We start from the raw sequence: 26,657 nt of genomic DNA, 5'->3' as shown, positions 1-26,657 counted from the left end.
TAAATATTTAGTTGTCCAGATAATTTCTTTCTATTTTTAGTAGAGACAGGGTCTCGCTCTTGCTCAGGCTGGTCTCGAACTCCTGACCTTGAGCGATCCGCCCGCCTCCGCCTCCCAGAGTGCTAGGATTACAGGTGTGAGCCACCGTGCCCAGCCACTACTAGATCTTTAAAGGAAGGTTTTGGTCTCTTCTTACAGACTTCACTGAATCGGATGTGCAATAAAGTACTTCTATTTTATCACTTAACAAGCACTTAAATAACACTTAATCTACATCAGGTGTATTCTAAGAATCTTGTAAATATAATCTGTTTAATCTATAATAACCCTGAGACAGGCACTAGACCAGAGTGTAAAGCATGAAGTTAAATATCTTGCTTAAGGTCAACACCTAATAAGAGGTGAAGTCCTGCTTTGAACCCAGACTGGATTCAGACATAACACTATGATGCTTCATGAAGCTCTCACATTCAACGATCATACCTATAATCTCAAATTGTTTTCTAGTCCTGCTAAGCCTCGAGGCCTATTTGCATGTAACCAATATTTATATAAATCAATGGATGTTGTTGTAATGATTGTTACTTTTTTATTTCCATTTGCAAGCTTAGCACTAAAGGCTGATTGTTTCTGTTTAGCTTTTTACCAGCAATTAGAAAATTCTGATGTCAGGTGGTGCCTTCTTCAAGGCTTATAACTTGAATGGAGATTTCTTTAAGTATGATTCATTGAGAAACTCAAAAGCAGGCCTTGTAATCAACTTTTTTTTTCTTTAAGAAAGCAAATATAAAAACTTTACTATATTAAACTAACTAACTAAATACGACAAACTTTTGAAAATCACTAGTCCAGGGGTGGGGAACCTGTGGCCTTATGTCCACATGTGATCTTCTAGGTCCTTAAGTATGGCCTTTTGACTGAATCCAAATTTTACAGAACAAATCCTTTATTTTTAATTAATATATTTTTTCATCTGTTATATGTTTATTTTATTTTTAAAATGAACTTATTTAACATATCAAAGAATAAGTTTCAACAAAATAATCTTCCCAGATTTACCGGCATATTTAGAACATTAGTAAGCCATAAGGGCTAAATTGATGGCTGCTGCACTCATGATTTAATTCTAACTTCCCCATCTGATTGGCACCACTACCGCACAAGGCTGGCGGGAGAGCGTTTATGGGGGTTAAATACACCAATCTGTTATCACCTTTTGACAACGGTGTACTGTGATTCTGTTTGAAGTGGAATTTGTGAATATTGCTCAGCTCGACAGTATTTTTTAATTCTATCTGCTTAACAGCCCATCATGTCAAAGAAGCCCAAGAGAACGCTGAAGGAAGAAAATAAAATTTTTAATGAGGATTGGGAATTGCAATATTATCTTGTTTCTGCTAAACATAAGACGATTTGCTTGCTTTATGATACCGCAATATCAACATTAAAGAAATTCAATGCTCATCAGCATTATAACATTTGTAAGGACCACAAATATTTTAAATTAGAGAGAGAGGAATGAAAGGTGGTATTGCAGAAATTAAAAAATGAAAAGCAAAAGCAAAGACAATTCTTTCAAGCAGCAATAAGATCTGGGAATAACTGAAGCAACTTATAAAGTGGCTTATATACTCAGTGAAAGAGGGAAGACATTCAGTGATGTAGAAATTGTGAAAGAATACATTGTCAAAGTTGTAGGATGCTTAGACCCCAGTAATGTTTCAAAGTACAAACAACTGCCTCTTTCAAGGAAAAACATAATTTATCGGTATCATGAATTAGCCTTCAACTTAACAGAACAACTTCATGCAATACTTCAAAAAGAAAATATATATTATTCAATCACTTTGGATGAATCAACTGATACTACTAACTTGGTGCAAGTTCTGTACTTGATTCAGATCATAGCAGAAGATTTTCAATCCTACCAAGAGCTACTCGCTTTGGGCACTCTTGCAAACAGAACATGGGGAATAGATACCTTCAACAACTTTCAAGATAAATGTTGTGATGTTAGACTCAATTGGGTAAATTTAGTAAGTGTATGTACAGATGGTGAACCTTCCGTGACAGGAAAAAGCAAATGGTTTCTTGAACAGATAGAAAAAAGAAGTATTAACAGATCCAGATGCTCTGATTTCTTTTCATTGTATTTTACATCAGCAAAATCTCTGTGCTAAAGCTACTATTTTAAGTGACACTTTGCCACAAGTTATAAGTATTGTTAACTATATTCTTGCAAATGCAACATGGCATAGTCAGTTTCATAACATGCTAAAGTTGAACGATGAGGTATTCAGTGTGGATTTGCCTTATCATTCTAAGGTATATTGGCTATCATAGGGACAGGTGTTAGCCAAATTTTTATCTCTGTGAGAAAAGATAGTTAAATTCTATGAAGAACAGAATCAGCAATGTGAATTATTGAAAGAAGATTTCTATAGGAATGCAGCATTTCTGTGTGACATCATGTCAAATCGAAACGACTTGAAATTTTTTTGCAAGGTAAAATTACGTCTAGATATGATATGTTGCAAAAAAAAAACAAGCATTTTGAAAAAAGCTATCTTTTTTCAAGCAATTCTTCTTCAAAATAAAATTTTGGATGAACATTTTCCCCAGTTAGCAAAGGTCATTGATGAGCAGGATGATACACGTGAATCACTTGAAGAATACGGAGCTGTTATAGACTTATTAACCGGAGAATACAATGGAAGTTTCACTGACTGTGAGAATCATGAAATCACACTCAAAGTAGCATTTCAGCCTCACCTAGTCGATATCACCAAGGCACCTAAAGAACTACAGATGGAATTGATTGAGATTCCAGTAGATGACATTTTAAAGTCATTGTTTGATGCTAAGAAAGATCCAACTGAAATATGGAAAAATGCAGTAGAATACCACGCCTTCCGCAACATGCTTGAAAAACGCTTTCTTGGTTTTCAACTACTTATTGCTGCCAATCTACATTCTCCTACCTAACCCAAATCAGGGCATAAATGACTGCTACCCATCTAGAGGATCAACTGAAATTACAAACCTCCATGCTGCAACCAAATATTCAAATGCTTTCCAACAAAAAGTAGACACAACAAAGTTATTAAAAGGTTAGTTGATTTAAAATTAACAAATAGTTTTCATTTTTTGAAATTATTAAGTACACGGTAGTTATATTTTTACCAGATAATATACATTTTTAAGTATATCTAACTGAAGCTTCTTGAATGTGGCCTTATTTGATTACAGCTAAACTAATGCAGCCTTCCAACATGAAAAGATTCCCCCCACCCCCACACTAGTCTAACTCATTTATGTTTAGGTAAAATCTTTTTTTGACTCATTTTTTTCCCTTAGAATTATGAAATGAAAAAAAAAAAAATCCCAAACTTCCCACTCAGTGAATCTAATGTTTCATGAAGGTTGAGATTAAAAAAAAGACCCCTGTGTTTTGTTTATCACTTGGGGACAAAACCAGGAAACCTATTGAGTGGTTTGTTTCTAATCTCTCTGAACAGCAATTTTCTTTAACAACAAAAACAATAGCAGCAGCAGCAACAACAACCATCTCTAAAGCATTTACAATGTTACATACTGTTCTAAGGGCTTTGCATATTCTAGCTCTGGAGTTCACAACGCCTGGGCCATGGAGTGGTACCAGTCCTAGGACGGGGCCACAGAGCTCCACAGCGCCCGCCCCCTCATCCATGGAAAAATTGTCTTCCATGAAACCTGTCCCTAATGCCAAAAAGGCTGGGGACCACTGTTCTAGCTCATTTAATCTTCACAATAACCCTATGGGGTAGCTACCACTATTATCCCCCACTTTAAGGATGACAAAACTGAGGCACATTACTGTTTCAAATGGCATTTTTTGTTGTTGTTGTTACAAGAGCTAGCAAGAGACCTAGCTAGGATTTGTTCCTGAGTATTCCAGCTCAATAGACCATGGTCTTTCATTACGAGGTTGTCCTGTCTCTCTTGTACTAAATCAGCATTTACAACCTGTGCACTATGGATTCCTGGAGTTTTTATGGTGGTTTCTCAGTGCAAAATGCCAGGGATGGGCAGGGAAGCAGGAGGAGGAAGCCACTGAGTGATCAATAAATCTTCTTCCAGCCTTCTTGATTTAACCAGCTATTCATTTATTCATGTATTCAATGTTCCAACGAATTTTCTTTTTGGTATGTACCCTGTGCTAGGCAAAAGTAGAAAGGAAAAGGTGGAAGGCATATATACAGAAAGCATTTCTCTACATGTTATCAGTACCAAAAAAAAAAAAAAAGTTGATGTTGTCTGATCAGGATGGAGTACAAACTGTCCACATTTTATTTGAGAAACGTGTTGCTAATGCTCTCATTTAATTTAAAACTTTCATAATTCAATGCAAATATTGACAAAGTTGATGGATATTTTGGCTTACTTTCTAAAAACACGTCCCTTTGCACAAATAACATAACACAATCTATTATTCAATTGGCCCTTCAACTCTGAGATTATGCTATAATTTATGCATTTTTAATATTGGGAGTTCAAATTACTTCTAAGTTTTGAAAAAAATTGAAAAATGTATTATTCTTTTCATATTGCTCACTTTCAAATTTATATAACAATTTCACATAAAACACAAACTCATCTGTACCCCCATAATATGCTGAAATAAAAAAAAAAAGCAAACTCACCAAATTATAAAATATTAAGAGAGGAAGATAAACTGTTTCCATGGCTACATTAATTCCTTACATTTTAAAATCTGCAGAGAAAATTATCATGCTGTATATAAATGTACAATTTCAAATTAGTTAATGGTGTTTAACTCCTTTAAATAATTAACAAGAGCAGAAGAAAAAATACTAATAACCACTGAGTTTGGCAGAAAGTTTAAGCAGTCCAACATGATATTGAAATTGACTAAACTGAAGAGAAGCTGAAATTTTAAGGAGAGGCAGGAGCCACCTCCGTCCCCTTCATCTTTCTGTCATTGGTATAATGTCTGTCTGCTTTTGTGCCACCATCTGCACGGGGCAGGAAAGCACTATGGGGTGCATTCAAACGCATGCATTCAGGCCTAAGCACCATCTCATCATTCTTTCTTACAATTATTTCTTCTACTTTAAAAGAGCTTCTACAGAGATCCTTCTCCTCAACTTCCGGGTCTTTCTTGGGACTCTCCAAAGACAGAAATAGGTCTAAAAATATAATATGACATCTAGAGTGAAGAGTACGAATAGAGTGGACTTTCAGCATACTCTTAGGGATGTGCTTCTGAATATTTAAGATCCAAGAATAGATGAAGTCACATTTTCAAAGTGATTAGTATCTGAAGATGCTACTTGGAGTCCAAAGTCTCAGAGTAAATACCCCTCATAGTAAGAGTGCCATGATGTTCCTGACATTGAATCAAGGAGACTTTATAGGTTTATAAATTGCTTGAAGATAGGGACTGTATTTTATTCACGTGTGTAGCCCTAATTAACAAGTATATCATCTTATGAGCAGTAGACATCAAATGCTAATTGAAAACATATAAATAAATAACTGAGAATATAATAGAAATCTATCTTCTCTGGTTCAAAACCTATATTCTTATGTTGAATTAAAAAGATTTCTCTGTATAGTAATTTGTTTATTATTTAATAAAAACTTATAGAAACGAAGTCACTGACTTTTAACTCACAGGGTCTTAGCAAGTGCCTCGCTAGCTCAGTAACAGCTTATTTCATCAACGAATATTTAATTTGTTAGAAAAGGTGGCATATGCTATTTATCATGTGGAGGTCAAAGTCTCAATCGTCACAAAAGAAACAGAATGTGGCTGGCACGGTGGGAAAACCACGGGTTTTGATGGCAGAAATTTTAATCCCACCTCTACGACATAGTAGCTGTATTTAATCATTCTAAGCACGTTTCCAGGGTGGATTTGTGATAATAATACCTACTTTGCAGAATTATAAAAAGGGCTTTGCACATAGTAGGTCCTCAGTAGAGATTAGGTCTCCTTGTCTTAGAAGTTACCATCAGAAATGTGCCAGCGACATCTAGTGGTAACTCTTGCAAATCTCAAGAAGGCCGCCCTTGCAACTCACCGAGCCTCCCAGCAGCGTCATGCATCCATTCCATCAACGAATGTGTATTAAACATCTCTTGTGTTCTAGGCTCTTAAGTCAAATTCTGAGGATTGAAAAGATGAAAAAGACACAATGCCTACCTTAGAGAAACTCTGTATTTAGTAGGCTAGACGGATATAACCCAATTACTATTAAAAAATGTAATAGTTTCTACAACAGCAATAAGAAAAAGTGCAAATGTGTCATAGAACAGGTAACTTATTCTGCTGAAGGGGATGCTATTTGCACTGGGTCTTAAAGGAAGAATAAAATGCCCTCATTATGGTTTAGCTGAAGAAGAGATGGGGAAATTTGGATATTTCTAAAATGGTAAGTTAAGGTCTATTTGCTAAAGACTTGGTTGATGTACTAAAGAGCTTACCCCTCATCTTTATGTGACAGGAAGGTAGTAACAGTCTTAAGCAAGAAGTCTCATAATTATATTCCGGTAACAGCATGGAAGACAAATTGGACATGGGAAAGAACAGAGGCTAGAGAAACAATTAAGAGGTTGTCATAATAATTTCCTTGAGAGATGATGAAGATCCAAACTCACTCGCTAGGAACTGAGTTAGATGGGAGGAAGTATAAGCGAGAGACATTTCTGAAGTAGAGACTGAATCATAACCTTGAGGTTGTGGAGCATATAGAGAAAGAAGTGAGATTGGTTACGTGTGTTCTGGGATGAGTGACAGTTAATGCCACGAAAAGAAACAGAAAACTGGGCAGAAGAAAATTGTTCATGGGGAAGAAAGAGGAAAAATAAAAAATTATGAATTCATGGTCTTTGTACATATTTTCAAAACTTATAGAATACTTAAGTAGAAATATCCAATAAGTAAATAAACATAGAAATGTGGAAAGAGAACTGTATTGGAGATAAAGACTTAAGAACCATCAGTACGCAAGCAAACTTTACAACCACTGAAGGGATGAGATGTCCCCGCAAACACACACACACGCACACACACAAGGACACACACACACACACTCACTCACTCCAAGAACATGTGTCAAAAGAGGAAGGACTAAGAGACAAGGTCAGAACCTTGAGAAACATCATTATTTAATGAGCAAGCCCCAGATAAAAACTGGATTTACCCTCAATTTGTTCAGAACAGTCCCTTAGTAAATTAAAGACACATGCTTAGACCACAAAATGGTTTTGGAAATAGCTTGGTGATAGAAATATCTGAACAATACCAGATCGTAACTTTTAAAAACATGTTTAAACTGACTTTAAGGTTTAAAAGTAGAGCTATAAAGTGCTTTTTCCACTGTTCCATGAATTAAGGTGTATTTGAATTTTCCTCTCATGATTTAAAACTGTGATGTATGCTTTAAGTGTAGTTCTCCCTGGGTTAGAGGGGAAAGTTTATTTGCCTGCATATAAAATGGACAGCTTTTCTACTTATCCCTTAAATTTAGCCATCCAGTTTTCTTTCCACTTTTTTGTTTTGTTTTGTTTTATTGTCTTCCTTTTTCTCCTTTTTTCTCTTTTTCTCACTCCTGCTACATGTATTTTTTGCTTCGGTGATTCCTGGGAAAAGAGCCCAGGTAGTTTAATGTTTTATTATCACAGACTACCTCACAAATTTAGGATATTAACTCTACACTGGTAGTATTGTCAGGTTGGAAAAGAAGAGTTATTCATGGTACTTAATACCTGCAAATTTATGACCTCCTAAAATATACAAAATCTTTATTTTATTTTTAGAATTCAAATTATTCCCTTTTCTTTCACCTCTCATTACGTTAGTAGAAACTATAAAAAATACTTGTTCTATCAATTAGTTTTATTGCCTCATGACTAATATTTTTTGTATGTTAATGCTCAGTCTCTTGGTCTTGATATTCATGTATCATATATAAAGTGACTCTTGTGTCACTTTAAAGAGTATCTTTCCTTAGTTATCACACATTAGTTTAAATACCAGTTAACTATGTCATTTTAAAAGTCATGTACTAAATCTATGTATCATATAACTTCAAGCACTCAGTTAATCTTCTCTACACCTGAATCAACCTTATTTATTCAGCTGAGAATTACAGTACATTAGACAAAAGTGACGAGTGTCTGAAGACATTGCATAATTTAATCCTGACAAAGGAAAATGGGTAATTTACCCAGCTGAATTAGCCCCATCACGGAATAGCATAAACTTACTTTAAAATTCACTTCGATCGTCAGCTTTGAAATTACGAAATTTGTCAAATTAAAAAAATTCAACCACATTAAAAAATTTTTCCCATAAAATAAAGGCTTTGTAAATATTTATTTCTGTTACTATTTCAAGTTTTTAGAACTCAGATTCACCTAAGATGTGTCCGACCATTATCAGCATCTATATCTTTAAGTAGGATATAATGGTAACAAATTAAACATACCGACCAACTTTCCTTCTATATTTCATTATAAATGAACCCAATATATATTAATTAAATACATGAAAGGCAAAAAGGAAGCTTCTTTGAGAGAAACAGGTGATGCAGTCTGACAACTTGTAGTGTGTGTTACAGGCTGAACTGTGTCCTCCCCAAATTCGTATGTTGAAGTCCTAACTCCCAGTACCTAAGAATGTGATTGTATTGAGAGATACAGCTTTTAAAGGGCAATTAAAATAAAATGAGCCTGCTATGGTGGGTCCTAATCCAATCTGACTATCATCCTTATGAGGAAATCTGGACACACGAAAAGCCGCTAGGGATGCACAGAGAAAAAACTTCTTGCAATCACAGCAAGAAAATGACCATCTACAAGCCAAGGAGAGGGGCCTGAGGAGAAACCAACCCTGTTAATGTTGACACTAGCATCAAACACTTCTAGCCTTCAGAACTGTGAAAAAATAAATTTCTGTTGTTAAAGCCACACATTCTGTGATATTTACTTATGGCCGCCCTGGTAAACTAATATAGTATGTATAGCAATTCTACTTAAAACTATTAGTTTGAACACAATTATTATTTGTATAAGATTGACAGTCTCTAATCCTTGAATCTTTAATCTAATTAAGACAATTATTCATATAATATTTTGACAATAAAATGTTTCTTAGGAGCTAAAGAATCAAAATGCATTATTTTTTCTGTTATTAAGAAATCTTATTTAATGGTTTTAGATTACATATGGGTAATGACGGGGTGATCACTAAACAGGGACTGAGGGGAACTTTGATATGACTAAGGGACAGCAATGGAGCAGTCACAAGTGCACATTTTCCATTGAGCTGACTGAGAACCAGTGTCCAGAGTACTGTCTCAAAGGGGTTTGAAGACAGGATGTTAATAAAGAATGCACATGATATCAAATTTTTGACCTCAATAGAGGAGATGAAAAAGGAATAGAAAGAGATTCAGGAACCTATTAGGTCATTAAATATGAAATGTCTGATTTCTAATCAAAAGTGTAATTTATTATATCTCAAACAAGAAGCAGTGCAATTAATCAAAGTATGCATCTAAGCTATCAACACGGTTTTGCCATCTTAACAGTAGCTGGTTTATACCAGCAGTGAAGAAGGCCAGAGAGCAAGTGGCAATGAAATTGCAAAAGATGCTTTCCGCAGCTTGTTCAGAATTGCATATTTTTCAATTGGTGCAAGGTCTGCTGAATACAGTGGATGAAAAGTCTGGTGAATACAGTAGATGACACAGAGTTTCCAACTCTGTAGTTTGAGGAGCTTGTTTGTGTGACATGTGGTCAAGTGTTGTCTTGCAAGAGTATTGGCTTGTCTCTATTGACCAATCGCAGCTGCTTAATCACAAGCATCCACATCATTTCATCCAAATGGTTGCAGTAGACATCCACTATAATTGATTGACCAGGTTTCATGAAGCCGTAGTGGATAATACCAGTGCTAGACCACCAAACAGACACCATTAGCTTTTTTTTGATGATTATTCAGTTTTGGACTGTGTTTTGGCATGTCATCTTTATCCAACCGTTGTGCCGAATGCTTGCAATTATCAATAAGAATCCATTTTTCATCACATGTAACAATACAATGTAGAAATGGTTTGCCTTTATGTCATGACAGCAAAGAAAGGCAAGCTTTGAGATGATTTTTCTTCTGAGGCTTGTTTAATTCATTTGGTACTCATCTACTGACTTCTTTACTTTACTCGATTTGTTTCAAATGGTCCGATATTGGAACATTAATGTCAAATCTTGCTGCTAATTCACATGTATGTTGAGATGGATTTCCTTCCACTACAGCTTTCAGCTCATCATTATACACCTTGGTCTCAGGTCACCCATGTGGCTCATTTTCAAGATTAAAATCACCAGAACAGAACTTCTCAAACCATCAAAGTACTGTGCATTCATTAGTCTCATCCTTCCCAAACACTTTGTTGGTATTTCAAGCTGTCTGGGCATCATCGGAACACATATTTGAAAATAACAAGAATTTTTGACTTACCCATGGTTTCGAGAAAATTGCTTTAAAAAAAATTTGAAAGATAATCACAAGCCAAAATGTGCATTTGAAAGAGTGAGGCTGTACCTTCACAATAAAAATAAAACAAGAAGTGTAAAAGTCAGTGGTCCCCAACCTTTTTGGCACCAGAGACAGGTTTCATGGAAGACAATTTTTCCACGGACTAGGGGAGGGAGAAGATTTCAGGATGATTCAAGTGCACAACATTTATTGTGCAGTCAAACCTCCCTGCTAATGATAATCTGTATTTGCAGCTACTCCCCAGCACTAGCATCACCACCTCAGATCATCAGCATTAGATTCCCATAAGGAGCGTGCAAATTAGATCCCTCACACGTGCAGCTTACAGTAGGGTTTGCACTCCCATGAGAATCTAATTTTTTTTTTTTTTTACTTATTTATTTTTATTTCAGAGGATTATGGGGCTAGAAATGCTTTGGCTACATAAATTGCCTTTGCACTACCCAATTCAGAGCTACAAGCATGCCCATCCCCCAGACAGTGTGTACCCCATCCTTTAGGTGTGAATTTACCCATTTCCTTCTCCCCCCTCCCACCTGCCCAACACCAGTGAATGTTACTACCATATGTACATATAAGTGCTGATCAATTAATACCAATTTGATGGTGAGTACATGTAGTGCTTGTTTTTCCACTCTTGTGATAGTTCACTTAGGAGAATGGGCTCCTGTTCTATCCAGGATAATACAAGAGGTGCTAGATCACCACTGTTTTTTATGGTTTAGTAATTCTCCACAGTATACATATACCACATTTTATTAATTCACTCATGTATTGATGGGCACTTGGGTTGTTTCCACATCTTTGCATTTGTGAATTGTGCTGCTATAAACATTCTAGCACAGATGTCTTTATTAGAGAATGTCTTTTGTTCCTTTGGGTAATACCCAGTAGTGGGATTGCTGGGTCAAATGGTAGTTCTACTTTTAGTTCTTTGAGGTATCTCCATATTACTTTCCATAGAGGTTATACTAGTTTGCAGTCCCACTATCTCTCCATATCCATGTCAACATTTGTTGTTTGGGGACTTTTTGATAAAAGCCAATCTCACTGGAGTTAAGTGATATCTCATTGTGGCTTTTATTTGCATTTCCCTGATGATTAGAGATGTTGAGCAATTTTTCATGTTTGTTTGGCCATTAGCTTGTCTTCTTTTGAAAAGTTTCTCTCATGTCTTTTGTCCACTTTTTAATGGCGTTGTTTGATTTTTTCTTATTGATTTTCCTGAGTTCTATATAGATTCTAGATATCAGCCCTTTATTGGATGTGCAGCATGAAAATATTTTATCCCATTATATAGGTTGTTTATTTGCTCTAATGATAGTTTCCTTGGCGATGCAGAAGCTTTTTAATTTGATCACATCCCATTTATTTATTTTTGTTGTCACGTTGGGGTTTTCTTCATAAATTCTTTGACTAAGCTGATGTCTATAAGAGTTTTCCAATATTTTCTTCTAGAATTCTTATAGTTTCATGCCTTAGGTTTAAGTCTGTTTGCCATCCTGAGTTGATTTTTGTGAGAGGTGAGAGGTACAGATCCTGTTTCAGTCCTCTACATTTGGCTATCCAATTTTCCCAGCACTATTTATTGAATAGGGATTCTTTTCCCCAGTTTATGTTCTTGTCTGCTTTGTCAAAGATCAGATGGGTATATGAGGATGGTTTTGTATCTGGGTTCTCAGTCCTGTTCCATTGGTCTATGTCTCTGTTCTTGCGCCAGTACCATGCTCTTATACTGACTATATCCTTGTAGTATAGCTTGAAGTCTGATAAATTGATGGCTCCCAATTTGTTCTTTTTGCCTAATATATGGGGTCTTCTCTGGTTCCATACAAAGTGTAGATTTATTTTTTCTCAACATCACCCTGATACCAAAGCCAGGAAAGTACTCCACCAAAAAAAAAAAATCTACACACCAATATCCATGATGACTATAGATGCAAAAATTCTCAATAAAATCCTAGCAAACTGAATTCAGCTGATCATCGAAAAAATAATCTGTCATGACCAAGTGGACCTGATCCTAGAGATGCAGGGATGGTTCAAAATATGCAAATCTACAAATGTAATTCACCACTCAAATAGAAGGAAGAATAAAGACCATATGATCCTCTCAATAAATGCAGAAAAGCATTCAACAAAATTCAATACCCTTTTATGATAAGAACGCTTAACAAAATAGGCATCAACAGGACTTATTGCAAAATGATAAAAGCCATATATGACAAACCCACAGCCAACATCATATTGAATGGGGAAAAATTGAAAGCATTCCCACTTAGAACTGGAACTAGACAAGGTTGCCCTCGATCACCACTTCTATTCAACATAGTGCTGGAAGTCCTAGCCAGAGCAATCAGACAAGAGAAGGAAATCAAGGGCATCCAAATGGGAGCAGAAGAGGTCAAACTATCGCTCTTTGTTGACAATATCTAGAAAACCCCAAAGATTCTGCCATGAGACTACTGGAATTGATAAACAAATTCAGCAAAGTCTCAGGTTACAAAATCAATGTACACAACTAAGTATCATTCCTATATGCTAACAACAGTCAAACCAAGAACCAAATCAAAGACTCAATACCCTTCACAATAGCAAGAAAGAAAATAAAATACCTAGGAATATATTTAACTACGAAGGTGAAAGACTTCTACAGGGAAAAACCACAAAACACTGAGGAAGGAAATAGCAGAGGAGGTACACAGATGGAAAACCATACTATGCTCATTGATCAGCAAAATCAACATTGTTAAAATGTCTATACTACTCAAGGTGATCTACAGATTCAATGCAATCCCTATTAAAATACTGGCATCATTTTTTGCAGAGATAGAAAAAATAATTCTAGGCTTCCTATGAGAATCTAATGCCACTCCTGATCTGACAGGAGGCAGAGCTTATGCAGTGATGCAAGTGATAGGGAGAGACTGTAAATGCAGATGAAGTTTCACTGGCTCACCCACTGCTCACCCACCGCTCACTTCCTGCTGTGTGGCCAGTTCCTAACAGTCCACTGACTGGTATTGGTCCATGGCCCAGGGTTCGTGAACCACAGGTCAAAGAGAAATGTCAGAGACATCAACTGTCAAACTTAGTACTTAAGGAAATCGGACATTTCATATTTAATAACCTAATATTTCCAAACTGAGAGAATGAGGGCAGCAAAGTTCTCCAGAGAAGAGGAGCAATTTGTTCCTATTGTGGGTTTATAGGAATTGAATATGTCAGTCAGCAAAGCCAATAATTAAAAATTTAGATAGTTCAAATGGGGATTATTTGTTCCATATGAAAATATAAATCAAAACAAGAAAAAATCCCTTACTAAGATACGGATAAGTATCAAAATCATGAAAATGTTTATTTTCTTCTGTATATTTTTGAGGTGGCAATTAGCTTCTATTTGTAATTAAGAAGGGAATCATAAGAGTTCAACTCATTTAGATATGAATAAATACTTCCCTGATGAAAGCAGGCTGAATCAGTTCAACCATCTGGAGCAGTATTTTCCTTTACATTAATTGACATAGTTTAAGGGTAAAAAATAACTGCAAAATCCATTGCATACACAAATAAAAACCCTGTAAGTTTGTTTAAGAATATAATTTCAAGTAAATACATAAGGGAGTAAAATAAATATCATAATTTTTTTTGCCTTTTCAAATGAAAATATATCCAGGGTGTGATGATTCTAAAAATAATATATGTCCCTTTTAAAGACAGAAACCTAAATTTATATTGATTAGACAGTCAACTGTAATTCTTACTGGTCCTCACCTGTTTGTAAAATCCACTTTAAAATTACAAATCATTACTTACATCCAGATATTTTTTAGAAGACTCATAAGGAATATATGTTGCCTTTCAGAACCCTGAAGTCACAATCTCTATTCATGTTACCTTGTTGTACAAACCCACAATGTCATAAAATCTGCTTAATCCCTTCCTCTTCCCTACCTTGCAAAACCTGCCTTTAAGTAACCCAGACTGAACTTTAACATCCTGTAAATGTACTCCCCTAAATTCTCCATTTAGAGACCTACAAAAACGTTGTTAACGTAGTAGATTTTTTTTTATTGCATTGGGTCTTACAAACTTAGCTTCCTTTGATCAATAGATTTTTTTCTTTATGTTCTTTTGTGGTATCAACAGTCAAAGATTGCAGAGATATAAGAGAAGTTCAATTGAAATCCCTCTACAACCTACTCAAGGTCCTCTATTTGAAACATATTTCTCTGAGGCCACTGAGGGGGTCTCTCTGACTACAACAGTGAAGTAAATCCTGCTTTAGATCTAAACTTTTAATTTATTTCTATCAGTCTCCTAAATGCAAAGCTTCCACTTTTAGGAATGAGTATGCTTTTTAGTAATCCTTCAATGATTATCTAACCAACTTTGAAAATTCTTCTCCTTGATGAAAACCCTGCTTTGTTATGCATAACATTAATGTTTGTTTTTGTCACTCTCTGTTGTGAGTCAATAAGAGGAGATTTAATTCTAAGAATTTATGAGTTGAGAAGTTCTTGCCAGACCTTAGACAAACTGTATTTTGATAAGCTTTTCGAAACCATATAAAGACTTTCCTCACTCTTGTCTTTGTTTGTCCTACTTACTTTCATTTTGCTTGGAGGTAGAGTGTTTGTCATGCCCCCACCTTGGTCTTAGGCCAGGTTCTTAAGATAGGAGGTTACCCAGGCAAGATCTTCATGTGGTGCTCTCAGTCTGTTTGGTGGTCTAGGTCAAACTCCTGCTTACTGTTCATACTAAGTCATGGGCATATGTCTCTAACTGGCAGTATAATCTGAAACTGCAGTGTCCATTTCGGGGAACTGCATCGAGGCAATGAGATTGTTGGACTGTTACTTGATGGAATTGACTAGGGTTCAAATTATTGTTTAATCCTGTAGTAAATACTCGATTGTGTAGCTTTCTGTGTATGCATATGTATGTGTGTAATGGTTTCCCGTATTTAAGGCTTGTTTTATTCTTCCACAGTGATTTCACATCCGTCAGAAGCTGGTTCCCTCTCACTTGTTTCCCTTCCTATCTCTCCTTCTCTCTCTTTTCAATGCTTCTTTTGGAAAATACTGTCACTATGTGCCTGTTCTAGGCCTATATCTAATCTAGACAATGAGTCAAATGTTTCCAAAAGAAAGAAAAAAAAAATTAAACTGTGTTCACTTCTGATTTTTTTTCCCATTTAAGATATACCGAGATTATGTTCTTTCTTACTGAAGTAGATCTAATAAGCATAGTTTTGCTTCATCAACAGGTTTCTTTTGGGTGATATCTTGGAATGTCAGTGGTTTACAATCATAGAAAAGATCTTCAAAATCCAATTTGAAGATTACACAGAAAATATAAAGGAGGAGAAAAACAGTCCGTAAAAGCTATAGGCCTTAGGCACTGAACACTCTATACACAATAGCATAAATGAAAAAGGTAAATAATATGTTCTCTCATTTGTAATATGAAATATAGAAATAAGGATATTTGGGGTTAAACAATGGATCCCAAGTAGATTTTATTGCCCTATTTGGAATTTGCCACCTCAGAACTAATTTGCAATATAAAATCCTTTAAGGGTCAGGGTTGGCACAGGATATCATCGATTCTCATGGTGTAGACTAATTAGCGCAAACAGTAAAATCTCCCAATAACGTGACACTCAAACTACCTCTGACAGAAGAAAGACTAAAGGAGGAGCTGTTAATATAAATCATAATAATAGTAACCGTTGTAATTTACTGAGTGCTTCCCATCAGACACCACTGAAAGAGCTTTATATATATTAACTCATTTTATCCTTTCAACAGCCTTTTGAAATAGGAACAATTATTATAGTCTTATAAAGTGTAAGTCTTTCAATTAAATATTGATTTATAAGCACAAAGATCCTTCACTTTCTTTATTGCCTGTCAATTCCGAGAAGGGGAAAAAAATAGGGATATTTTATTTTTTTACTGAGTCCTTAAAAGGTCTCTTGATCTCAGATTCATACTGTAAATCACATACATCTCAGTGGCAAACTATAGGCCTGAAACATTGAAAATGTCTAGTTAAAATGAAAGAGTTATTTCTGTCTTAGCTTTTATAACTTGAAGAAGAATATTAGTCAATATACATTTTCAAAGAACTTGTCATCACTGGTGTTATAAAATAATCTTTTATTCTACTAAAGTCTACAGCAACCAAGAAAGGGATATCTAAAGTTGAACAAAAATGAAAAATTCGAAGTACTATATTCTGAATATTAGACAATAAAGAAAACATACAAAGGAAAGCAAGTTTTGATGAAAGATTATTAAAGATTAATGTAATGATGATCTATTTCTCATGGAAGACTTTCCATTTAATGCGCAAAGCTATAAAAGAAGTATAGGTATCTTCTGTAATTTCAAAATTATTTAAAATATTAGACCTTAAGAGAACAATATCCTTCAACACTTTTTTCTGACTCTTATTTCCAAGAACAGTACACTTTCTTCAATTCTAGCTCTATTCTTAGAAGTTGCATATTATTCTTCTTTTATCCCTTTAAAAAACAATTCTCTCCAGTGATCTGTTGGACATGGGAAAACTCAGTTTTCTTAACTCAAGCAACAACCTAGTCCTAAATCAGTCTGCTTTATAACTGTAATGAAGTTACCCATGGAAAGATAAATCAATGGTGATTTTTATTTTGTTCCACTTAAAATCATGCTTGTACTAATATTCCACGTAGACAAATTATTTTGAAATTCAGAATATAATTTATCACATTCTCTGAATTTTCTTCCTTTTGGAGCTCAAATTTAGAATGACTTTCAATTTCAAATACAAATATGTAATTTGTCAAGAAATAAACAACGCAGAGTCTATCCAAGTCTATTAGTGAAATCCACTATTAGAATAAAATAATTACTTTCTTTAGGATATGATATGTTCAAATGACACTTTACATAAATAGAAAACCTTGAAGTATTATTTTAAATGATTAATGCATATAAATATAAACTAGGGTTGGTCATATAATATTTAAGTAAATTGATTTCCAGTCTACGCTTTTTCAAATCCAATTATGTTTCTTTAAGTCTCAGAGGCTCATATGAAACATAATTTCCTATTTATGATTTTCAGCAAAGAAAATAGAGGTTTGGAACACTAATTCAACAGAGAATATTAGAGAAGTATTCTAGACTGCAAAACAGAAGACAGGTTATAAGATATGCCCATGATTTTCTTGAGAATGATGCATAAATAAGTCAGCTATATTAATAATTTGAAATGTCCACTTTTTTCTTAACTGTGAGTCTATTAGGATCTATCTGTACTTACAATCCTACAAGTAAAAGTGGAATTTTTTTAATATCGATTTCATAGCCAAGTATCAACTGAAAAATTTCTAAAACATGCCTGGCAATTTTTCTAGCAAAGGGATAAATCTGTCTATAATTTTTTTGGCAATATTTCTAAAAAATACTTCCAGAAATTATTTAAAGTGTTAATTTTATTTCTAATGTTTAAGAAGCAAATTTATAGTCAGTTTTATAAGAGTATACAACAATGTATTTAAAATATTCAGATGTGCCAACATTGATCTTGTCTTTGGAATTCCAGATGAAGAATTGCAACATGATTTGTGCTTATTTTGTTCATCACTTTGGCACATCTGAGTCATGTAAATTATATGAAAGTGACCCTTGATGGCTGCACACTTGCACTTTATTTGCATAGCTATGGTTCTGCAACTTCCAATACGAGCCACAATCCAAAAGTTCCAATAACCATTGCCTTTCACGTTACCTTACCACATTCAGTAAAATTTCAGAAGCTAAATGTTTAATCCTGATTTAGGTATCCAATCATAATAATTAGTTCCCTTCATCCAAGATATGAAGTCACATATCATGTGTTTTTAGACCTGTGATATAGGATATTCAGAATACTGATGATTGGGCATTTTTCAGGTAGGGTAAAAGTCAAGACAATATGCCATTTAAAATCAGTGTGTACATACACACAGATGAATCCTTAATAAGTTAACAAAAACTGTATTTTGGGAAAATATAATATTATCTAAAATTACAAAAGGTATTTTAAAATCTTTTAAGAAAACTGATAGTAACTTGGTTTTATGTGCATTTAATAATAAAAGCACTAAATGGGAAAGCAGAAATTTTTTAAAGAAAAAAATATAATGATTTATCTATGTGTGTTACCCAGTGAATTTTCACTAAGATTTTTCTATGAGTTGCAAGATCCCACTGGAAGAAGAATGTTTGTTTACGCTCAGTTAGAAATAGCTGTTAAATTATCACATTTTATACAGAATTCCACTAATCTCCCTTTGTAAACAAGGTTGTTATTATCTGTTATAATCAGCCCCCTCAATTTATACACACAGTATGCATGTATAAATATGCAAAAATACTGATATAACTGGAGGTTTTTTATATAGCTAATATCTATTGCAAATATTTCACATTTTAGCAACTTAGGTGCTACCCATCTCTATTTCCTTCAGAAAAGTAATTTATACTTTAATAACTCCTTCTTAATTTATATTTTCATACAGCATGTAGTCTCAAATCTGGCCTTCCTGTCTAGCAATTAGCTTTTTAATAGTATTTACCACTTAGCTAAATAGCATATTACTGCCTACTTCAATTTTCCATGCATACTGTAACTGTTGTCATTACCTTAATAAGTAAATAGGACATTTTAAATGACACTTCTTAAATCTTCTTATAAATATTTGGTAATAGGCCCTTAGTGTTATATCCATCAACACCTGTTGGGAGTATCTATCATTTGAACTAAGACAAATTAATTTTTCTTAAAAAGTAGTCATTGTCATTTAATCTTTATCAATCATAATAGCATTGCAATGAGAAATTCTACGAAACTGGAGTAAGAGTTTTGTAAACCCACACATTTCAGTTTAATGTAATCAGAAGTACTTTGTACATCTTTGTAAGGCACACGTGGACACAGGAAAGAGGAATCAGAGAGATACATGTCACATTTCTTAAGCAAGAGATATCGCAAGGTTCTTAACGTTGGAATTGTACTCCTTGCAGATCATCTACCCCTGAGACTTGACAGAACAGTCTTTACAACACACTTCACCTAATTATCTTATACTTCCCTAAAGTTTCTTATTGTAAAACATATTAGGTTTAACAGATATGGGAAAAGCTAGGGTAAGTGCTTACATTGAACAGAAGTGGGCCCAAGTAACCCAGAATTGTCCCAAGAGGAAGTAAAGTAGTTGTTTTGAATTTTAATAGTGAACATTTATTTTCTATTCAGGAACTGGAGGTGTTAAGTAGAAAAGACATTACTGGACTATCAGTCCAGTAATCTCGATGATCTTACCTTATTCACAATTATTCCGCTAACCTTAAGGAGAAGGCCCAAATCAAAGTTGTCCTTTCTATGCAGATATATACATTAAATTGTCAGCCATTAAAATGTTGACCTTCACAGAAACCACAAAATAGTTTCAAGAAAAATAATTTTTTTTTAATTTAAAACACATTATCACCAAGTGCCTTACCTATAAGTGCATTTATAATAAAAATAAAATCAGAGGAAATGAGAATATAAGCAATAAAATTTAACTGCCACTGTTTTTGATGAAAACCAATCATTATGCTCTTAAAAATAACATGAAAAACTACAAAATCTTAATAAAATAAATGAAGAATTTTGCCACTGTTTAGCAATGCCATTTGTATGAATACATGGATTTAAGTTTTCCTTCTTTCAATGCATACTTGCTATTGGACTAGGAAGCAGCAGTGAGAAGCTGAGTAACTCCACACTGTACTTTCCTAAAGGCACCAAATCATCAGACATAAATTGTGGCAGTACTGTTTGGGTGTGAACTTTCACTTAGGAGGTGATGAGTTTGGTTCTTTCTCTAGGTAGATCCATTTGGCCATGTCTGAATGAACACAGTTACTCTCACAAAACCATAAAAGGCTCTGAGATCTTCCTTACAGAGTGCATATTTTTTTCCCAGTCATACTGACAACCATGTTCTTATTATCTTGCTCTCCTACAACTTGAAAAATACCTGAACATTTAGCTATATTTCTCCCTCTCCAGCTTTTCTGCCGGATGTGAACCGACTATTATGTGTCCCTCAAAAAGAATAGATTCTTCTAGATGGAAACTAGCTGAGAAAAGGAAAAGAGGTCCTAGATGACAAATTCACTAGAAACTAAAATGTCAACTACTAAAAACATACAACTGGAAATTAAAACAGCAAGGAAAGTTGGCAAACACCACTTATTTAACAGGGAAGAAATGTTTCTACACAGAGAAGCCACAAATAGAGAGGAGAGTACGGTTTATTTTTTCATTTTGTAAGACAAAATACCTTCACTTTTGTCCAAAAATTGTTATGTATCACCAAAAATGAAATTACTTTTTGTGCAATAAGGAAGTATTGATTTACTGAATTAAATATTCCACCCTTCCCAGCAACCTGGATCACAGAATAAGTATAGCATTTACACATTCAGCATGGAAAGAATTTTAAGTAATATTAAGTCTTCACATTCAGTTAGAATTAGAAAATAATAATTTACATAATTACATGACATGGTATTATGTTTGGTGCTATTAAAAGTTTTTCTTCTTTATAAAACATCTGGGATAGACAATTAATTCAAGAATTTTTAAAATCACTACCCTTACAAGAGCAACATCACAATATCTAATAAGGTATACCAACCTGGTAGTATATGACAATGGCCTTTGATCAGAGAATGAAGAATCCCAGATGTCACAAAATATTTGCATTGTTAGAATTTTGCTAATTTCTCAGTAAATTGTTTTTAATATTTCATTGTAATATTTGCTTAAAAGGATTTTTTGCCCCCTCCCTCCCAGAGGACCCTGCTGCTATAGAAATCTGTTTTAACAGAAACAATGCTTGCCTAACCAGAAATATTTAATAATATTTTCTTCAGATTCAGAAGAAAAAGCACAAATAATACATTTACATAAACATGTGTTTCTTTAACCAGAGTGAATGAGACTACGTACACACAATTCCTCTCAACACATCCCCATCACCATTATCAATGTAATTATCATCAATCACCATCAGCATATCACTGCAACCACGTTCTCTCTTTTTCCTTATCCCTATTCCTTAAACACTCTTACCTCTCTCCCTCCTTGTACTGCCTCCAGTCTTTTCAAGTTTAAACCCTGGAAAAGAAAACCAAAATATATTATTGTTGACAAAGAAAAAGTAAATAATAATTAGTACTAGTGCAAGAATTTTGAAATAAAATAATTCATTTAACAGAGAAGATCTGAATATAGATGAACACAAGGGACGTCCAGATAATTAAATTTTATGAAGAACAGAATTATCAATGTGAATTATTGAAAGAACATTTCCATAGGAATGTACCATTTCTGTGTAATATCACCACAACTTAGGGACCAAATAAGGCTGGCAATATATGTATCAAGCTGTGTTCAAGCTTGCTGGAATTTGTTAACTTCTTGAGTAGTTTCATTAGTTTCACTGAGAGGCCATACAAAACAGAAAGATGCATAACAAGAATCTGTAAGAAAACTGATCTACCTGTCTTAAAATTAAAACATGACAAAAATATTAGATTTTAAAGCTCTACAGAGATCATCCATTACAACTCTCTATATCCTTCCCCTATCCACCACCACCATCATTTTATTGATAGTTTAACCAAGACACATAAGGTTACACATTATCTTCATCCTCCAATGGTGTGCTTTCCTTCATAATATGATGCCCCTATTTAAGAAGAAATGTGATAGAAGCAGGGAAGGCAGAAGTGTTTTACGGAAACTCTTATTCTTTTGGGTCATAAGCCCCAAAGTATTGTGTCTTGTCTAAAGAAATCAGTTCAAAATAGAACAGACAACTGGAAGATCATTTTAATCTCAATCCAAGTGAGAGAATCACTATTTTTTTAGAACATGTAATAAGGTTATTATAAGAATTGAATTAATCCAGGTAAAACAGTTGGAATATTACTTAGCATATAGAAAACACTCAAAAATATTAGTTATAAATTACAGTTATTTTTATAACTGTAATAGTAAGGTCTTTCATTTGGATAATGCTAACAAGAGCAGCATCTTAAATTATTAATAAAAATCAGTACATATTGTAGTTAACTATGGAGTAGGCACTGTGCCATGTTTTATATGCATTTGCTCATTTATTCCTATAAATTATTTCAATTTTACAGCTATGGAACCTGACCTATGAAATGGTTAAGGAATGCTCCAAAAGTTATACAGCTTTTAAGATAATAATTTATGATAGAACTAATCAAACAATTTGCTTAAACAAAGAGAATTCTGGATTTGGGACCCAATGGTCAGAGTTTGAATCCCAAAACTGTCACTTACAAATTAAGTTTCCTGGCTGCAAGCCTCCTCATCAGTGAAATGAAGAGGTTGAACTACAAGTTATTTAAAGTTCCTTCTAGGTTTTTCCTATTCCCCCATAGCTGAAACTAAATGTTAAAAAATAACATAGTTATTCAAAGTCTTTTAAAAATTAATTATGATATTATCCAGTTAAATGACAACTACTTTCTACATTTTAAGAAAATTATCCCAGTGAAATCTCTGGAGTTCTGGAAATAAAATAAAATATTTATTCTATCTTTCAATTCTCTATTTTTTCATATTGGAAAAAATAAATCAACCAAACATAGGGATATTGGATAGCATATTTCTGACTTTTTGACTACAGGGAAGCAGGGGGGAATCTTTATGACATGATGGCAACTTTTGGACGGGTTTGTAATCATCATGGAGGAGTAGATCTCTTTTCCCAGGTATACTTTAGATAGAGAGGATCACATGCCCCAAACCAGTTACTGGGGGCGTTCCTGCAGATATCTGAATGTAAAAGAGATTTTGTCAAGAAATTCTATTTTTTCCAGTTAATATCCACCCCCCACACCATGCCTTACTAAACCATCTTAATTTAGCACACTGCAGAACATTTGATTTCGGGTAATTTTTTTTTCCTACCTACGATTTATAACTTTTTGGTTTGGTTTCATGCGATTAATTTTGATCAATGTAAAGAGTTTATATGCTCTAGTAAGAAAATATGTATAGTGAAGAAAATATATTTCTGCCAACCATATCTCCCAGAGTATTTTAAAATATGAATTAGATAAATATGTGTTTAATAAATGAATGATTAACATTAAATGAGTATGCTTAATTGTAGATTTATATTAAAGTTCAAGGGATAAACCTAAACCATGTCATTTTTACATACTTAAGAGATAATGCAAGATAATAAATTATTGGTTTTGAATTCATTTAGGATTTGGAAATAACTGTGGGAAAAAAAGTTAAGGGAAATGACATTGGATTCCAGAGGCCTTGATTCCTTGGAAAGAAATGTGAAATTCAATTGAAATATTTCCTGGGGCAGACAAAGATTAAAAGAAAATTAATGTTACTGTATGGGCACAAATTATATTTCATGGAGTTTGTCTATGATTATCGTTGCTCTAGGCTAGCCAAAATATTAAACTAGTATAGCACTTCCATGCCCCAAGTCTTCTAGCCGTTCTCATCTGAGTATTGCATAAGTTAAATTCCTTCTGCTCCAGGGACTTGTGTCCTCATATTTTATGAGATTTGAAACAGTAAAGTTCATCCTGAAACTGGATTATTTGTAGTGTTTCTGATGTTCTGGGTGGTCATTTCTATTTCAAATATGAAGCTAATCAACAATATAGAATTTCTACCAATACTTTATGTGGTATTATTTCTTACGACTTATAATTGTTAATCAAATTCTTAAGTAGGAAGTCAAAGATACACTTTCAGAAAACAAGTAACACTAAATATTGTCGATGAAAAGTGTACTGCTTTAGCATTCAATCATGGTAGTAAACAGTCTAACAGTGAATTTAAACATGTAAGAACAGAATTAGTGCCTAATGTGTGACATGTGATATCATAACCAATTATTTTACTATTTGAATAACTGTTCCTTGGTGATATCAAGTTTATTGAAATAGTCTATCTAGTAAGCTATCTTTTATATTTTTAGCAAGGGACACAAAAAGAGAGTATGTACTAAAGTAGTTCAAGAGAGATAATTATTAAATAATAGAATATGGTTATTTACTTATCAATCTATTGTCTGTATTTCTATCACCTCCAAACCTGTCTCTTCCTATACCCCATCTCTGTCACTCCATTGCAACGTCTGACTCTCTTGATCATTCTTAACATGGCAGCCACTCTTGCACCCTGGGTGTTTGCACTACATGTTCATCCTACCTGGAACTATCTTCATCTAGATATCTGGATAGCCAACTCTCATGCTTCTCAAATATTTGATTATATCTCACTTTTTCAGGGAGGCCTACTTTTTGTCCCTCTATTTAACATTGTAGTCTACTGACTACTTCACTTCTAGGCACGCTTTTAAAAATCTTTTCACATACCATATAAATTTAAAATCTTTATATTATTTTGAGTACTGTGACTTCCATATCTCATAAGTGAAGTAGGTTGTGTCTTTATTATTTATTTATTTATTTGTGTATAGCTAAGCAAACAACTGTTCTAGAAAGCACACCCTAATTTGCGTGCATGCTTGATCTTATGGGAAAGATACTTATTTTAGCTATTAAAATAATTTCAAACCAAAAAAATCCATCATCCTTTTATTCTCCAGTAGCCATGTAAAGACTTTTGTTCACCATTGATAAAGTCATAAAAAGCAGCTTTTTCTCGTAAAAAGCAATTGTTTTTCGGAGAGCTTGAAATTTCAAGTATAATGGTATCTATTGTACTTGAAATTGCTATATTCTGAAGTTGCCATTTTTATTCTGGAATAAGTTACCATCTCTTTAATAGATGTTTTTTCTCTTTCTCTGCCTTTTGCTTTCTTTAATTATGTCATTTCTTCTTTTTTCTTTTTTTAATTTTACTTTTTTAATTCACAAACAATAATTGTACATATTCATGAAGTACATAGCGATGTCTCAATATATATGATGTATAGTGATTAGATCAGAGTGATTAACAATTCATCATCTCAAACTTTTATCATTTCTTTGTGTTGGGAACATTCGATATTCTCTTTCTAGCTACTTGAACTACATAACATATTATTGTTAACTATAGTCATCCTGCAGTGGTAAAGAACAATGAACTCATTCCTCCTGTCTAGATGTAATTTTGTAATTTTTATCCTTTAATAAATCTTGCCCTTCCCCTTACCTTCCCTAGCCTCTAGTATCCTCTGTCCTACTTTTTACTTCTGTGAGATCAAATTTTTTCACATATGAGTGAGAACATGTGGCGTTTTAACTTTGTGTTCCTGGCTTATATCACTTAACATGATGTTTCCATCCATGCTGCTGCAAGTGATAGGATTTCATTTTTTAAATGGTTGAATAACATTTTATTTTACATATGTGTGCACATATATATACACACACATACACACACACATACCACATTTTCTTTATCCATTCATCTGTTACTGGACACCTAGATTGATTCCATATCTTCGCTATTGTGAATAGTGCTGCAATAAACACGGGGGTGTAGATAAATATCCAGAATTAGGATTGCTAAATCATATGGTAGTTCTATTTGTAGTTTTCTGAGGACCCTCCATACTATTCTGCATAGTGGCTGTCATAGTTTATCATCAGTGTATAAGAATTCCCTTTTCTCTGCATCTTCACCAGCATTTGTTATTTTTCATCTTTTTAATAATACCCATTCTAACTGCCGTGAGATGATACCTCATTGAGGGTTTTATTTGCATTTGCCTGATGATTAGTGATGTGGAACATTTTTTCATATATTTTTTGGCCATTTGTATGAATTCTTCTGAGAAATGTCTATTTAAATCATTTGCCCACTATTTCTAACGGTGTCATTTCTTGCAAAAAGGAACCTCTTAGAATAATTAGCACATCTCTTCCCTCAATCTGATAAATGCCAACGTATTGGCTCACCTATACTTGTATACAAATTTGGATAAGTTTAAGCATTTAAGCGAGTGAAGTTTAAAAGACTTTTGAATATATTGGATTTGGGG

The 26,657-nt window shown here is 34.0% G+C and overlaps 1 protein-coding gene across 1 annotated transcript in view; it reads right to left on the bottom strand.

Moving 5' to 3' along the window:
- Positions 1 to 26,657, bottom strand: part of CCSER1 (coiled-coil serine-rich protein 1) — a 929,337-nt gene that overhangs the window by 299,971 nt on the left and 602,709 nt on the right. Inside the window, exon 10 of the mRNA XM_012647181.1 lies at positions 21,728 to 21,772. Coding sequence (XP_012502635.1) covers positions 21,728 to 21,772 — 45 coding nt within the window. The remainder of the gene's footprint in view (positions 1 to 21,727; positions 21,773 to 26,657) is intronic.

The sequence above is a fragment of the Propithecus coquereli genome, unplaced genomic scaffold, assembly GCF_000956105.1.
Source record: "Propithecus coquereli isolate 6110/MARCELLA unplaced genomic scaffold, Pcoq_1.0 Scaffold26, whole genome shotgun sequence".
In the NCBI taxonomy this organism is placed as follows: domain Eukaryota; kingdom Metazoa; phylum Chordata; class Mammalia; order Primates; family Indriidae; genus Propithecus; species Propithecus coquereli.
This window is presented reverse-complemented; position numbering and strand designations above follow the sequence as displayed.